The sequence below is a fragment of the Passer domesticus genome, chromosome 10 (assembly GCF_036417665.1).
Source record: "Passer domesticus isolate bPasDom1 chromosome 10, bPasDom1.hap1, whole genome shotgun sequence".
Taxonomy (NCBI): Eukaryota; Metazoa; Chordata; class Aves; order Passeriformes; family Passeridae; genus Passer; species Passer domesticus.
Window position 1 is genome coordinate 27,598,832 of NC_087483.1, and position 11,614 is coordinate 27,610,445.

At 57.7% G+C, this 11,614-nt stretch overlaps 1 protein-coding gene across 1 annotated transcript; it reads left to right on the forward strand.

Moving 5' to 3' along the window:
- The first annotated feature begins 2,176 nt into the window (after nucleotides 1-2,176).
- Nucleotides 2,177-11,613, forward strand: CHPF (chondroitin polymerizing factor). The gene is made up of 4 exons (XM_064434764.1): nucleotides 2,177-2,573; nucleotides 3,689-4,253; nucleotides 4,441-4,623; nucleotides 5,047-11,613. Exons 1-4 carry the CDS (start codon nucleotides 2,269-2,271, stop codon nucleotides 6,307-6,309), a joined length of 2,316 nt encoding a protein of 771 aa, XP_064290834.1. The 5' UTR covers nucleotides 2,177-2,268; the 3' UTR covers nucleotides 6,310-11,613.
- The last annotated feature ends 1 nt before the right edge of the window (nucleotide 11,614 follows it).

Genomic DNA, 11,614 nt, shown 5'->3' on the forward strand with positions numbered 1-11,614 from the left:
GTGGATGTGGGAACTGCAGGATAATCTTGTGTCGTGGGACCTGACAGTGCGGTGCGCAAGGGGCTGTGCCAGGGGGCCTGGAGTGCCTGAGTTCAGGAGGGGCAAACGCACATGTCAGGGGCATCTAGAGCAGCTGCCCACCCGTCCCCCATGAGGGGATGGCAGATACAGCCATGGCAGGCAGGTGGGGGGACGCGGTGCTCTGCAGAGGCAGAGCTCTCTGGATCTGGCACCTCCTGGCTGTAGCGCCCAGGGACCCCCGGGAAATCCTGGCACACAGAAGACTCTTGGCAGCAGCTGCCGTTCCCTCTGGCAGCCCCTTCCCAGCCCCATGCCAACACTGGGGAGACAAAGGCGGGAGCTGCAGCTGGCAGGGGGCTGAGAAGGGGCCGCTGGAGGAACGGCGCTGCTGCCTTCCCGCTGCTTCCCTACAGAATCTTCCAAGGCCGCCAGGCATGGGGGCCCTGGGCTCAGCCACTGCCAGGCAAGCCCGGGGGAGGTGTGTGCTCTGCCCTCAGCTTCCCATGCATGAACTCAGACTCTGGAAAGTTTATTGCTTTCTCTGATCTGCACCTCTGTCTCGATATAAGTTCAGATCAACAGGGTCATTTCAGAATGAAACTTCTCATCACTCGCATAAAATGATCTCGGTTTGTATAAGGAGGCTAAAATTAAATATTCCAACCCACAAAAGAAATCAAACACATCTATTTCTAATGCATTTTGCTATGTACAGAAAACAGGATACTTTGTTTTTTTTATCATCACGGCTGTTTTTTGACCTCTGTGCACGGAAGATCTCTGTTCCTTTCTTAGCTCTGCACCTTTTTTTCCTTGTGGTATCTCCTCATCCTATCGCATTCTCTCTGATTCTACTTTTTATATGTTCTTCATTAAACTGCCATCCACGTGACTGCTTTTGCCTATTGCTTGTCTTGGTCTATTCAAGAGTAAAAAGGCCTATGAAAAGCAGCCGGGCTTGGATGATGGTCTGGTATCTCAGGGGGGTGGGATGCTGCCAACTGCTTTCCGATGAAAACAGGCTGCTTTGTTTTAGAAAATGAAAGAGATCCTGGAGCTGAGTGGGCCCCCACGTGCCCTCAGTGCCCTGCGGTGCTCTGTGGCTGCTGGTGCTCCCCAGGGCAAGTGGGCTGTGTTTCATGGGGAGAGTGGAATGGACTGAGTAAATCCAGAGGCACTTGAGAGTCCCAACGGCTGCAAGGCTTTGGAAGTGAAGCCATGGGCTGGGAACGGGCGGAAAGGCCAGGTCCTCCTTCTTGTCCTTATTCAGCAATGCCTGGCACTGAGCAGCCATGTAGGGCTGCTTGCCTTGCAGCTTCTGGGTGGGATCATTTCTGTGCTGGAAGCTCCGTTTGTGCAGCAAACCCTGATACGGTCCTTTCAGCTCGGTCTGCCCCAGGGGCTCTTTCTGATGGCCAGTGTGATGGTGCATTTATCCTGCAAGACACCTCAGAGTGGGATGGTGACCCGAGCCCAGCTGGAGGAGCTCCCTTGGCACCCGTTTGAAACACATGGAAAAAGGCCCTGCTGCTGGGACCTCCTGGTGTCTGCCTGCCCTCCTCCTGCCCCGGGAGGGTTTGCTTCTGTGCATCCAAAGTTCTTCCAGCCGCGGTTTCTCTCCTGCTATGCCTGCTCCCAGCTGCCTCCCGCAGCCCGCACTGCGCTGCTCTGACCCCACCCAGCCCCCCCAGTCCCCCCGAGGACCCGGCCGGCAGCCACACCGAGGGGACCACCCTGGGGCAGCGCTCTGGGGAACGTGGCGGTGCAAGCCCACCACGAATTCACCAGCGCCGCGCTTTGGGCTGTCCCGGCGAGGGGACACGCGGCCCCGCGGAGGTCCCGGGCGCAACAGGCCGGGGAAACGCGCCCCAAAACCCGCCCGGGTGCCGGTCCCCGGCGGATGCGCTTTCCGCTCTGTGAGGCGGCAGCCGGGGCCCGAGGCACTGCCCTACAGCACCGGGGGCGCTCGGGGCTCGGGGTGCGAGGTGCGGGGCACGGGTCGGGGGCAGCCCCGCGGCGCCGGTCCCGGCCCGGCCGCGGCCCCGCGGTCTCCCGGCAACCCGGCCCCGCCCCCACGCTTGCCCCCTCCCCCGATTGGCCGCCCCGCCCCGTGACGCGTCTCTCGCAGCGCGGGCCATTGGTCGGGGCGGGTGACGCGCGGCAGGGCGGGGCCCGCGGGTGACACGTCGGACGGCGGCGCCGCCAGCGGCAGCCGGCCCCGGCCCCGGTCGCGGTCCCGTCCCGGCCATGCGGCTGTCGCTGGTGCTGTCGGTGCTGCGGCCCGCCGGGCCCGTCGCCATCGGCGTCTCGCTGGGCTTCACCCTCAGCCTGCTCAGCGTCACTTGGGTGGAGGAGCCCTGCGGGCCGCCGCCGCGCCCCGCCACCCGCCCGCACCCCGACGGCGGCCCCGCGCCGCCCCCCGGCCCCGCCAACGGCAACGCGGCGCGCAGGCCCAACGCCGTGCCCGCCGCGCTGGGCGCTGACAACTGGGAGCCCCGCGTCGTGCCCTACCGCCCGCCCAGCCCCGGCAGGGCCGCCAAGAAGGCCGTCAGGTGCGGGGGGGCCGGGCCGGGCCGGGCTGGGGGCTTGGGCCGCCGCTCACCGGGGCTTGTCTGGGGGTGGCTGCCACGCACCTGCCTTAGCGGGGCTGGGGGACCTCAAAGGGGGCTTTGCAGAAGGCTTAGCGGTGTGCTTTGCCCTCCTTTCAGCCGCCTAGGACGGCAGCCGGGTTTTTCTGGCTGAGAGTGCCTTTCCCAGCTGCTTCCTGTGCTCCCCTGTGCCCGACTTCACGTTAAGCCCGGCCCGCAGCGAGGAGGCTCCTGGTGCCCGCTGTGCGAGGGCTGCCTGCTGCAGCACGTGCTGCCGGGCACCCTGCCACCCTCCCCTCTGAGCAGGGACCCCAGTGCTGCTAATGCCAGCCTGCTCCGGAGTCGGCTGCAGCCCCATCCCAGCGTCCCCTGGATGACAGGGAGCAGCAGTGAAAGGGCCTCCTTGTCCTGGCGAGGCGGTGGGCGGATGAAGGGGGCTGAATGGGGCCACTGTGTACCAGGCGGCCGTGGGGGGGCGTGGTGGGGGGGGTCGCTTCCTGCTGCTGCGCCAGACTGGGAGAATCAAACCTGAAAGTCATTGTGAGTGCGACAGCTGGGGGCCGTGCTGGGGAGGGGGACACAACCGGCCCCCTTGCTTCAGCAACCTGTGTGGGGCCTGGCTTCCCCAGGGAGGGCAGCACGGGCTCTCCTGCCTGCTTTAGAGTAGTATGACTGGCAGGGGTGGCAGGAAGGTGCTTCCCAGTTCAGACCTGGCTGGAGCTAGCCTCATGGTTGGGGTGTCTGGTGGGTCATGTTCCATGCTAGAGCTGGGTTGTGCAGCCCTTTTTCCTGCTTTTAGCTGTGCTCAGCCTTTTTAGAGCATCTGTTTTGACCTGGACTGGCCAGCTTAAGGGAAGGTAGGGTCTCCTTTGATGTCAAGTTGATGGGGGACCTCAGAAAAGTGCTCTGCAGTGCCCCTGAGACAGGTGTAGTGGCAGCTGGTGACACTGGGATGATGTCTTTTGTGTGTGTCTGAAGCCTGGGAGCAGTTCCTGCAGAGGAACCGAGGTCGGTGCCCTTGGTTACAACTGGGGTGGGTTGCAGTGCCCTAGGTGCCATACATTGTCTTCCTCTTGCAGGACCCGGTACATTAGCACGGAGCTGGGGATGCGGCAGCGGCTCTTCGTGGGTGTGCTGACCTCCAAGAGCACGCTGAACACGCTGGGGGTGGCTGTCAACCGCACGCTGGCCCACCGCCTGGAGCGCCTGGTGTACTTCACGGGCACGCGGGGCCGCAAGGTGCCCCATGGCATGACGGTGGTGACGCACAGTGACGAGCGGCCCATCTGGAACATGTACCAGACCGTCAGGTACCTTCTGGACCACTACGTGAACGATTTCGACTGGTTCTTCCTGGTGCAGGACGATACCTACACGGAGGCGCACCGCATCAGCCGCCTGGTTGCCCACCTCAGCATTGACACCCACCTCTACCTGGGTCGTCCTGAGGAGTTCATTGGTGGGGACACCGAGGGTCGTTATTGCTACGGAGGGTTTGGCTACTTGCTGTCCCGCAGCCTCCTCCTGCTCCTGCAGCAGCACCTGGAGAGCTGCCGCAATGACATCCTCAGTGCCCGGCCTGATGAGTGGCTGGGCCGCTGCATCATTGACTACACAGGTGTCAACTGTGCTGAGGAACATGAGGTAGGTCCTGCAGCAGAGATAGCTGGATCCTGGCCCAGTGTTTTCCCTCCTCCCTGTGGGCTCTCTCAACCCTGGGAGCACTAGCTGTTGCTGTCCCTGACATCATTTGAGCTTGCTGTGCTGGCATCTGGTGGTGTGGGAGTACAGGTTGGGGCTGGCTGTAACCTATCTTTCCTGGCTGGCACAGGGTCTGCATTACCACTATTTTGAGCTGGGGAAGAACGCAGACCCCGAACGGGAGACTGACCTCCGTTTCCAGAGCGCCTTCACTGTCCACCCTGTGCTGGATCCCCTCCAGATGTACCGGCTGCACAAGTACTTTGCACAGGTGGAGCTTGAGAGAACCTATCAGGAGATCCAGCAGCTCCAGGTGAGACCCGGCGTGGCTGGGAGGGTCTTGGTTCTGTTTGTCATCCTTGTGGGCTTTCTGGTTTCTCTGTGGGTTTCTGTCCTGATCCTGCTGTTGGACAGGATCAGCTGAGCTCATGTGGCTACAGAGGCAGTGGTGCTGTCTGGAAAGCAGCTTTGGACCTAAATGGGTCCTGGAGATGCAGTGGTGGTTCAAGGTGATGAAGACTGATTGGTGCAGAGGTCTGTCAAAGGCCGGGTACGGTGGGGGAGAAAACCTGAGGTGTTGGACAGGAGTCCAGTTGAGGGCAGAGTTGTTCTGGCACTGCTTTTTGAGCCAGCTCTGGTTATCTCTGCATATCAGAAATCAGCTTGAGTGCTGCCAGAGCTGGGACACCTGCTTGTGCCTGCCTTGGCTCTCACTCGTCCATCCCTTGTCTTGCAGATGGAGATCCAGAACTCCAGCAGCCTGGCTGCAGACGGGGACCACATTGCCACATGGCCCGTTGGCATCCCGCCCCCATTCCAGCCCAAAACTCGCTTTGAGGTGCTGCGCTGGGACTACTTCACAGAGGAGCAGGTCTACGCCTGTGTGGATGGCTCCCCCAAGTGTGAGCTGCATGGTGCGGATCTGGCGGACGTGGCCGACGTGGTGGCCACGGCCATGGAGGAGCTGAACCGCAAGTACCAGCCGGTGCTCCACATCCGCAAGCAGCAGCTGCTGAACGGCTACCGGCGCTTCGACCCCACGCGGGGCATGGAGTACACGCTGGACCTCCAGGTGGAGGTGGTCACCCAGAAGGGACACAGCCGCTCCGTCACCAAGCGAGTGCACCTGGTGCGGCCCCTCAGCGAGGTGGAGATCATCCCCATGCCCTACGTGACAGAGGCCAGTCGCATCAATGTCATCCTGCCGCTGACGGCCCATGACCGGGACTACGCCGCGCGCTTTCTGGAGGCTTATGCGGCAGCCGCTTTTGAGAGCAGTGAGAATGCAGTGCTCACCTTCCTCTTCATCTACGACCCCTTTGAGGCCCAGCAGGTCACCCAGAATGATATCTTTGCCTCTGTGAAGTCCCAGATCACCGAGTATGAGCGCAAGTATGCAGAGGTAAAGATCCCCTGGATCAGCGTTAAGACAGATGCGCCCTCCCAAATCAAGGTCATGGACATTATCTCCAAGAAGCATCCTGTGGACACACTTTTCTTTGTGGCTGGCGTGGGGACAGAGGTCACCATTGACTTCCTTAACCGCTGCCGGATGAACACCATAAACAACTGGCAGGTTTTCTTCCCCATCCACTTCCAGGGCTACAACCCAGCCATTGCTTACCACAACCAGGTGCCACCCACCACACTGGACCTGCTGAGGGACATGGGGCGCTTTGACCGTGACGTCTTCCATGAAGCCTGCTTCTACAACGCTGACTACATGGCAGCACGCACCCGCATGGCGGGGGACGTGCAGGAGAATGAGGACATCCTGGAGACCCTGGACATCTACGACATGTTCATCAAGTACTCCAACCTCCACGTCTTCCGGGCTGTGGAGCCTGCCCTGCTGCAGCGCTACCGGCACCAGGCCTGCAACCCGCGGCTCAGCGAGGACATCTACCACCGCTGCGTGCAGAGCAGCCTGGAGGGCGTAGGCTCTCGCTCCCAGCTGGCCATGGTCCTTTTTGAGCAGGAGCAGGGGAACAGCACCTGAACCCTGGATGGTGGAGGGGCTGACCCTGCCGTGTTATGCCTGCCTACCCACTCCACTTCTTCTGCCCTAATCTGTCTTCCTTCTGCAGCGGCTGCAGAGATTGCTGGTGTCCAAGCTCGTGACTTGCCCCACTGGGGCTCCCCAGGCCGGGGTCTGCCAGCCCCGGGTGCCTGGGTCTTTCTCAAGTAGCCATGGCTGTGCAGACCCCGGGCGAGATGGGGTCAGAGTCACTGAGCTGCAGGCTGGAACACCTGGCTCCTCATTCAGAGCTGGTGGCTGCTGGCCCCATCTGTCTGTCCTGGCCCTGCTGCTGAGCACGGGGGAGGTGGGCTACTGTGTCTCTTGCTGTCCCCCTTAACTGGGGGAATGTAGAGCCCAAAGTCCCCCTTCTGCAGGGCCGTGACTGCCACAGGGCCTGGAGTGATCCCTCATAGTTCTCCCCATGTCCTGGGACAGGAATGTGCTCCTTGCTCCTTTGGAGCATTGGCCTGGTTGCACAGGGAGGATCATGTCCCTGTGCCTGCCACAAGCTTGGACAGTGGAATGGGGCACATCCCATCCCAAAAGAGCAATAAGGATGTTGGTTTTGGGGTTTTGCCACTTGGCAATGAGCTGGAGTGCTCCTGGCTGGCTGGGGTGTGAGGAACTTGGGCCCCTGAGGCCGGTGGGTGTAGGGGGTGCCAGAGGGGGATCCTGCTGATTTCATGTACCGTGAGCTGCTCCCCATGGGAACCATGACCCAGGCCGCTTTGGCCTTCGCAGTATTGATAGGACGTCGGAGGTCACAGCCCTCAGACGAGAGCCTCCTGACAGAGGTGGGATCCCTCCCCGCTGAGGGGCTGCCCTCAGGGTCCAGGGACATTGTGCCTGACACTGATGGGCATGGCAGAGGGTTTGGCTGTGCATCTCCTAAGGAGAAAGCGACTGAGGAGCCGCTCACTGCTCCTGGTTTGTATTTAATAGGGGGGAAAGGAGGGGGGATGGAGTGCATTTACACTAATAAAATGGAGAGATGTACTGGTGGGTCTGGCTGATTCTCTCATGAGGCAACTATGGGTGTTCTGCTGGGTGTCTTTGTGGTCGTAGGTGCTGGCTGCTTGTTCTATCTGCAGCTGGCTGGACATATTCCTTACAGAGATGCTTCTTTCCCCAAGCACCTGCAACATTCTTTACCTGAGCAGGGAGATGCCTGCTTCTTAAGGAGGCTGTGGGAGCCCATTGCCTTACGGACAGGCTGGCAGATGTGCCAAGCAGACACTTGGGAATACCTGCTTGAACCCCTGAAACTTGCAGCAGGAATTCTGCACTTCTGATGCTCTGTGGGGCTGTCCTGCTGTAGCTGCCTGTTGCCGTCACTGGTGGTGTGGGAGGATGCTGAGCCCCTTGACGTGGGAAGTCTGGTGCAACGTGCTGACTGCCCTGTCTTTCCTGTTGCTGTAAACTTGTGGTCCCACTGACCAGTCCTCCTCAGCCCTGTCTGTGGGTGGAAAAGCACCAGTAAAGGGCTGGTGGAGCTGTGTGTCCTCCCAGGTCTGCTATCTCTGTAACACCTTCCTGGTCTCTGTGAGTAATGGGGGACTCCTGGCCCATGTCAGAACAGACTCTGGCTGCTCAAGTGAGGTGAGCTCTGCCCTCCAGGATCTGGGATCAGCTCTGAAGGAAGCTCCCAGGCCAGAAACTGGATCTGAGCCCTGTGTTGTGTCACTGGTGCTGGATCTGCTCTCTCAGCATTGCTCTCGCTCTTTTTTGAGCTGTTATACATCTCAGGGTTTCTCAGCACTTGTGTTTTCCAGTTCTTACTTGGGTAGAGCACTGTGGTCCTGTCCTGGACTGTTTCATCACCTCCAACTTCTATTTGCATTATGAGGTGTGGGGACTGTGTCCCCTGCCCGTGCTTCCTGCTCCAGGCAGGATTTTCATAACTCCATGTGCCCTTCCCACCAGCCCTTTACTCATCATGTTTTACTGCTTCAGGAAGCACACGTATCAAAGAGACACCCCCAAGAAAATTAGCTGAACCTACTCACTGTTACTTATCAAGGGTGCTGGTGCTCAGCAGAACTCTTGGAGGGCCCCTGGGCTGTGTGGTATGCTTTTTCCAAGGATACCTCATTCATCTCTTCCTGCTCCAGTCTCTGTATCCATGGTGTAGGAGTGTATATGTTTAAATATAATTTTATTACATTTCAGACAGTAACTGTTAGCTTGTTCTGAGTATTTCTATTTTTGATCTTCCCTGAGCACATCCTTAATTCCCTTCAAGTGGAAATCTAGGGCAGAGGGAGCGAGGCAGATGCAGGTGTATTACAGATACATTTATCCTTTGAAAAGTGGACCAAGTAGTGAGATGTGATTAGGCATTAGAAGAGTATCCAAATGGTAATAAAGCGGCTTCAAATCAAGTTGTCTGTGAAAAGAAACCCAGAATTGTCATTTAATTATCATGAGACTGTCAAGATAAAGTTGCTGTTGCCTCACTGCTGTTTGCCCAGACTGAGTTAGAGGTATTTGCATACTTAATGCTCTGCACTATCGATACCAGCAGAGGCTCCCCGCTCTGGCATATGTATGAGCAAATGACTGCTTGTGGCACTCCCAGCACAGTTACTGCTCCCTTTTCAAGGGAGCTCGCAGGGTTTGAAGCTGTTAGAGTGTTTGCCAGGCTATCTGCAGTATCAAAACATGATGAACCCCCAAAGAAGGATGTGCAAAACTTTGGGAAGGGGGTTGGTGATGCAAGGAAGATGAGCACTGGCTGTGAAGTGAGCACTGGCTGTGCTCACGGGACACGGCAGAGACCAGTGACAGCAGGGGCATGGGCACAGCTGCACTGCCCCTCTCCTGCCCTCATAGGGCCAGCAGGTGCAGGCAGAGTGCAAGACCAGGACAGTGACACCTTTGAAAGGGTTGGGAGCAGCCCTGGGTGCTGGTGTGGGCAGATGAGAAAACGGAGATATTCTGTGATCCTCTTCAGGCTTGACCACTACTTTCATACAATGTGTGGATTTTTGCACTTAACCAGTTGCAGAGGCAGGGCAGTGAAAGGTCAGTTTTACAAACAAGGCAGGACAAAACTTGTCTCCTGCATTGTAGACTTCTGCTTCCCTTGCAGAAATTTTCTAAGTGTTACTGGCTCACCACAGCAATCAAGAGACAGAGCAACGTTCTCTTGGGAACTTTTTCAGAAGTGAGAGTGAAGAGGTGGTTCAGGGCACTCTGAAGCACAAGAGAGCATGTCTGAATTCACTGGGCTTGGCTGGGCACCTGCCTTCCCTCCTGCCTCCTCTCATTTTTGCACTGTGGCAAGGAAAGAGACTCAAACTGGGGAAAACCCAAAGCTACTGTGTTTGCATACACAGGGAAACAAACCACCTCCCCCTGTGGTTTGTTTCCCTGTGTATGCAAACAAAACAGTGAGCCTGTGAGCAGGGAAGGCAAAACCTACTTCCCTAGCCCTGCGTGGGTCACTTCAGGCTGTGCTCAGCTCTGTGGCAAAGCTGCTTCAGCCCCAGCAATATTAATCAGTTTGATGGCTGACCTTTGGGAGGATATGGGAATTGCAGCCGTGCCATGAAAGGGCTGGAGGGCAAGGGGAAATGCAGTGTCCTTTCTTCCCTGTGCTTTCTTTGGGAAGGGGCCAGGGGTGCCTGTCCTGCAGGAGCAGCTCTACCAACCATGGGCCAGGACCCAATTCCAGCAAACAGTTCCTCCTAAGTGAAGGCTGGTCTGCTTGAGGAGGAGTGGACAGGGAGGTACCAAGCTGTGCCTGCATCCCGTGCCTTGGGTGTCCAATGTACTGCTTAGCCCCTCTGGAGGGTGTGAGCAGCTTTGGTTAGGGGTTTTTCTGGCCAAGCTCAGGGAAATCAGAGCATTTCAATGAAGAAGAAAAGCTGTAGGTGCAGGCAGAACTGCTCTCAGTGTGTGCCTGCCTGCAGGGGTTTTCTTCCATGGTGTTGGCATATCTGGTTATGCCCAGGGATGTCCCCTATGGGCCACACCACCCCAGCATTGGCAGAATGCAAGACCCCGAAGCTCTGGCACTGGAGGAAGAGGCAGGCAGCTTGCTTGGACTTTTATTTTAATTGCCTCCTTGGTTTTTCCAGCCTCTTTGCCCACTCTCAGGGACTGAGTGCTGGAAAGTGGGTGCTGTGTGTCCCTTGCCTGGCCTGACTGATTGGCACCACCAGTCCATTTTTCCAGGAAGGGGTCACGGGCAGATGATCCAAGAGCAAAGCAGTGAGCTTGGCATTTGCATGTCATACAGACATGCTGAGAGTCACTCCTTTCTCCAGGTGTTTCCTGTCACCATCAGCATCTCCAGGCGGGAGATGCTTGGGGAGGAGGTGACAGCAGTGAGGCCACATGTCCCATTGCATTTCAGGGCTTACTTCCAAACCCTCTGTTCCCAGGCTGGATTTTTTTTTTTCCTTTGAAATGCAGCTTTTCTATGAGAACAGCTGTAATTACTGTTTGTGGCAGTGGAGGCATGTTGGAAAGTGCCCAGAGGAGATGCCTGCCCCATAGACAGAAGAGATCCTTGCTGCCTGCTCCATCGTGGTGCCTACTCCCTACTGCCACTCCTGCTGTGTCTTCTGGGGTTGTCACCTCTACGGTGAGAGAAGCCGTCGCCAGTACAGCCGGTCCTGCTGTGATCAGGTACTTGGCATTTGTCCAGAGCACAGTGCTCATTAAAATTAAGGGCCTGTTTCACTGTAGTGGATCCCCTTCTAATTATGCCCCAGCTATTTCATGTGGTTCATTACAGGTGTTTCAAGCAGTGCTGTGCTGGGTGAGCCCCAGGTGGCAGCATCTCCATCTCTGGGCAGGACTAAGCCCCTGGTGGCTCTTGAACAGGCACAGCATGGCAGAGGGCACCCAGGAGCCAAAGCACTGGGGTTTGTTTGACCCTGGGGTGCTAAACCTGGGTTGTCCCACTGGCCCTCTTCAGCGCAGTGCCATCTGTGCTTGGACATGAGGCATGTCAGAGGCTGGGGGTGGTGCTGGGTTCATGTCATCTGCCTGTCCTGTTTGGAGAAGTGGAAGTGACAGGAGCTGTCACTTCCAGATAGCACCTGGAAGTTGTAAAATTAAAGAATAGAGGTGCTGAGAACAACAGAGAAGAATACATGTCAAATCTTTGTTAGGTCATCACTACAGGGCTCCTGGGAATGCTCCTGAGGCTGCCTTGTTGGCATAGGAGCCGGGATGGGCCATGCATGGAGTTCAGCCTTTCCTTCTGCCATGCTTCACTCCTGTGCATGGTGCTGGAGGACATCATGAGGAAGGACAGGTGAGGAAGGACCTC

Bases quoted from the DNA above. Each gene is read 5' to 3' on its own strand.
- CHPF (XM_064434764.1), top strand. From the start codon at position 2,269: ATGCGGCTGTCGCTGGTGCTGTCGGTGCTGCGGCCCGCCGGGCCCGTC. The intron at 2,574-3,688 runs GTGCGGGGGGGC...TTCCTCTTGCAG, and splicing joins GCCGCCAAGAAGGCCGTCAG to GACCCGGTACATTAGCACGG. The intron at 4,254-4,440 runs GTAGGTCCTGCA...TGGCTGGCACAG, and splicing joins ACTGTGCTGAGGAACATGAG to GGTCTGCATTACCACTATTT.